This window comes from Wasmannia auropunctata, unplaced genomic scaffold (assembly GCF_000956235.1).
Source record: "Wasmannia auropunctata unplaced genomic scaffold, wasmannia.A_1.0 LD336030.1, whole genome shotgun sequence".
NCBI lineage: Eukaryota > Metazoa > Arthropoda > Insecta > Hymenoptera > Formicidae > Wasmannia > Wasmannia auropunctata.
The window spans coordinates 242385-246022 of record NW_012026860.1 but is presented as its reverse complement, the minus strand read 5'-3'; the positions used below and the strand labels follow the sequence as shown (position 1 = coordinate 246022).

The 3638-nt window shown below is 33.7% G+C and overlaps 1 protein-coding gene across 3 annotated transcripts in view; it reads right to left on the bottom strand.

Moving 5' to 3' along the window:
- The window catches only part of LOC105452521 (coiled-coil domain-containing protein R3HCC1L), a 6740-nt gene extending 3322 nt beyond the window's left edge, over positions 1–3418 (bottom strand). For 2 of the 3 annotated variants that reach the window (XR_974737.1, XM_011693702.1), the window contains exons 1-4: positions 3096–3418; positions 1513–1662; positions 1120–1256; positions 570–690 (exon numbers count right to left, since the gene is read on the bottom strand). Coding sequence is in view for 2 of the 3 variants with exons in the window: in XM_011693702.1 (XP_011692004.1) it covers positions 570–690; positions 1120–1256; positions 1513–1662; positions 3096–3175 (488 nt within the window). In the remaining variant the exon portion in view is untranslated. The remainder of the gene's footprint in view (positions 1–569; positions 691–1119; positions 1257–1512; positions 1663–3095) is intronic. The other variant, XM_011693703.1, reaches the window with a different exon arrangement.
- Positions 3419–3638: the final 220 nt, after the last annotated feature.

Below are 3638 nucleotides of genomic sequence, written 5' to 3'. Positions count from 1 at the left end.
TGTGCTCTTCCTATCTTAAAAATCAAATGCCATGTTATCTGCATTGAAGTTTCTTTTCCCCAATGTTTAAAAATTCATATCTTCCAGAAAAATAAAAATATCAACTTCTTTCTGGGCTTATCTTAAAGATGAATTTTATGTGGCTATTTTCTAAAAAATCGTGATTTTATTTAAAAATGGCCGATTCAATATAAGCGATTAAAACGTCATTTTATTGAAAATTGTTAAAATTTGTTTAATTAAAATGTAATTTGGTATAAATGTTATTGGACGATGTATGGAGTTTAATACGCACCGCGCGCAAAGCGTCATTTTTTTTTGAAAATTTATTTTTTATCAAAAATTGTTAACATTTGTTTAATTAAAATGTAAATTGGTATAAATGTTATTGGAAGATGTATGGGATTCAATACGCAGCGCGCGTCTGTTATGTACTAGTAATAATAAAATCAATTTGATTTTTCATAGAGACATGCAGGTCATTTTACCTTTTTAAATGGAATAATATGACTTTTTAAATAGTAGGATTTCTCTAATTATTCTGAGTATAAAAGTGCAAGTTTACTTACTTGACTGAAGAAACATCTGTAGTCGATTGTAATTGTGTCTGTATACTATTTATCCGTGAGCAATTGTTAAGCTTTCTAGCCGCTGGTGGTCTATAAATCTCAACTGTTGGTATTGATTTAGCTAAAAATCCAATGAATATTCAAATTAAGACTCTCATAACTGAATTGTTTTGAAATGTATCTCATTTGATAATGTCATGTGGCATGACATTATCAATTAACTTATTCAAATATGTAGCACATGTTGGTTCATACATGTTATATATATATATAGTGTGTGTGTGTGTGTGTGTGTGTGTGTGTGTGTCACACTCTTAAAAAAATGACACAATTTAACAAAAATTAAGTTTCCTGGAATTTTGATGATTCATAAAATAATGTTTAACCGAACTTATTCATGGTAATTATTAAAAAGTCTCATTTCTTGAATTGTATCACTTTTGAAGCAAGGGTACGATATGTTTCCTAAACATATCTACTACTTTATAGTTTATAGTAACTGTTAGAAAATCATCATGTACAGATAAAAATATTTCATTCATATAATCACCTTGTCGCTGCAGTTTACATTCTGGAGACATCGAGGGCGAGCATCGGCCTTCGATACCCATTCCGCGATTTGTGTCCTTTTGCGTTGACGCAAAATTTGTTTTACACTCAGGAAAATTCGGTTTTGGGTCCCAATCTCTTTATTGACAAAAACAATAATATGTTATTTTTTTGAATTAAGTATTCTAAGTCATTCTTAATTAAATATAATTTAAATACGTATTGACATCTGAAAATTGGATTGTTGCGAAAAGTCATTGGTGAGAAAAAAAAATCGCAAATAATCATTTACGCATTCGTAGCTAGGTGATTCGATTGAATATTTTAGCGAAAAAATTCATAGCTTAGCGTCGCAGCTGACGAAAATTCTTGACAATTTTGTTACATTTTGTACCTTCTCACATCACTCTTGTAACATACTACGGTACGCCTAGCCGAGCCTTGGCCAATCGAGAATGTATGCAGCAAATCTGGGAAACGATCCTGTATCAGCTGGTGTATTATGTACCGACGATAATTATTGACGGGTGGAAAGACGAGTACTCTGCAAAAGTGAAAAGAAACAATGCGTTTCTCGCTGCAGAAAGTGATGGAGCAAACTGCTGTTTGAATTCGGGATATCGGTAGCTAGTAGTAGTATCAGCCGTTTCGTTCGTTTTGGTGAACGTAATGCCTTACGGCATTGGTTTGAGACAAGGATGGAAGGGGAAAAGACGATAAACGCCAGCTAACTTTTACATAACCCGTTCACTTTCTCCCTCGTTCGTTTCCTTGAAAGACTTGCGTAGCGCGTCGACATCGACGCTTACGACTTGTATCACAAATTTTCTTTCGTCCTCTTCTTTTATCGCCTAATAATAAGAGCGAAGAATGGCGACATATCGTGCGTAATATGTACATACATAATACACAATGCATAGCCCAAGCAATCATAAGGAAAAACATCCACTTGCATTGCATGTCGTTAAACAGCATGAAAATGAAAAACTAGTTAAATTAGATATACTACGACATATCTTGAATCACAAAGAATAGAGTGCGTTGCTTTAAATCATATAAGCACATGTCTTAAATTAATGTAACCACGTGCGTGTAGGAACGAATAAATATGTCACGTTTGTGATCATGTAAATAAGAATCCAATTATATGTTTTAAAATCGCAAATTGTACTTTAGCAATAAATATACCGACTTATTCAATTTCAATATTAATTAGTCAAAAATCAAAGATCCAAATTATATTCTTAGGATAGAATAATTCAATAATACAAAAAATTACATTGCAAAAATACATATTGCAAAAAATTAGGTATTTGCAAGTGTACAATCTAATGCAAGACATACAATTTTTCAAGATTTTACTATTTCAATAGTGATACATTATCTTATGAATGTACATATGTACAAATCCCAATAATCCCAATATGTGATTGTAACAATGAAAGTACTATCATTCAACAAATTAAGTCTAAAACTATTTACATTAATTGAAACGGCATCAATCTCAAAAATATATAGCACATATGAGTATAAATAGATAGGAGCAGTACTACTGACAATGAGATAAAAAATGGAATCATAAGCTTTGTACTCGGAATAAAAACGAAAATTAACCATTCATATGTATATCTTATATCTTATGCTATTTATAAATGCCTATACTAGGCTTGGGAAATGGGAATGCGACACTCGTGTCTCCTTCTGAGAAAACATGAGGAATCTTGCCTCTGGCGTATGTATATATATATATATATATATGTGTATATATATATATATATATATATCCTCCCTCACCCACACTCTCACACGCAAATATAGAAAGATATTAAATAGTCAAAAGAAAACGAAACTGTTCATTACGTGTTTGCAGCTATAAACGAATACCGTGAGAGAAACTAACCTTCAAAGATAACGTCGGCGTTTCATACTATGTGTTTCAATTTTATTTTAAGAATTTTTGTTATAATATTCTCGTACCTCTTACGTGTCTTATCCTTCGTAAAGACGTTTACGTCGTATTCGACATCCTCGGAAAACAAGCTATCTTGCAAACTCATTTATCTTTCGTTAACATTCACAAGGTGTGTATGGTACATTCACGTGTGTCAGCGTGCACATTCACCGTTTATACCGGATGAATTCCGATGCCCGTGTTTCAATCAGTTTCGAGCTTTTTAACTTATTCGCAACTCCATAAACACGTATAATTACACAATATCACTCCACAGACTCCCCAGACCAGACTCCACTTAAGACTTAAGTCAGAGAGACTGATGCTACATTTTCGTAAGCTGAAACAATCGCCGACACTATTGGTCGAGTCGGTCGGCATCAGGATATAATTTTGCGCGCCAATCACAGGGCAGAACGAAGAGAAGAGGGCTGCTTACCGAACAAACTTAGGGTGCGTTCCCACTGAGCGCGTTACGCGTCGCGTCCATCCCAACGACATATATAATAGACCGAGCATTCCTATGCTTTTGATGTGGAGGAGGGGAAGCCGAAAGTTGGCAGAATACG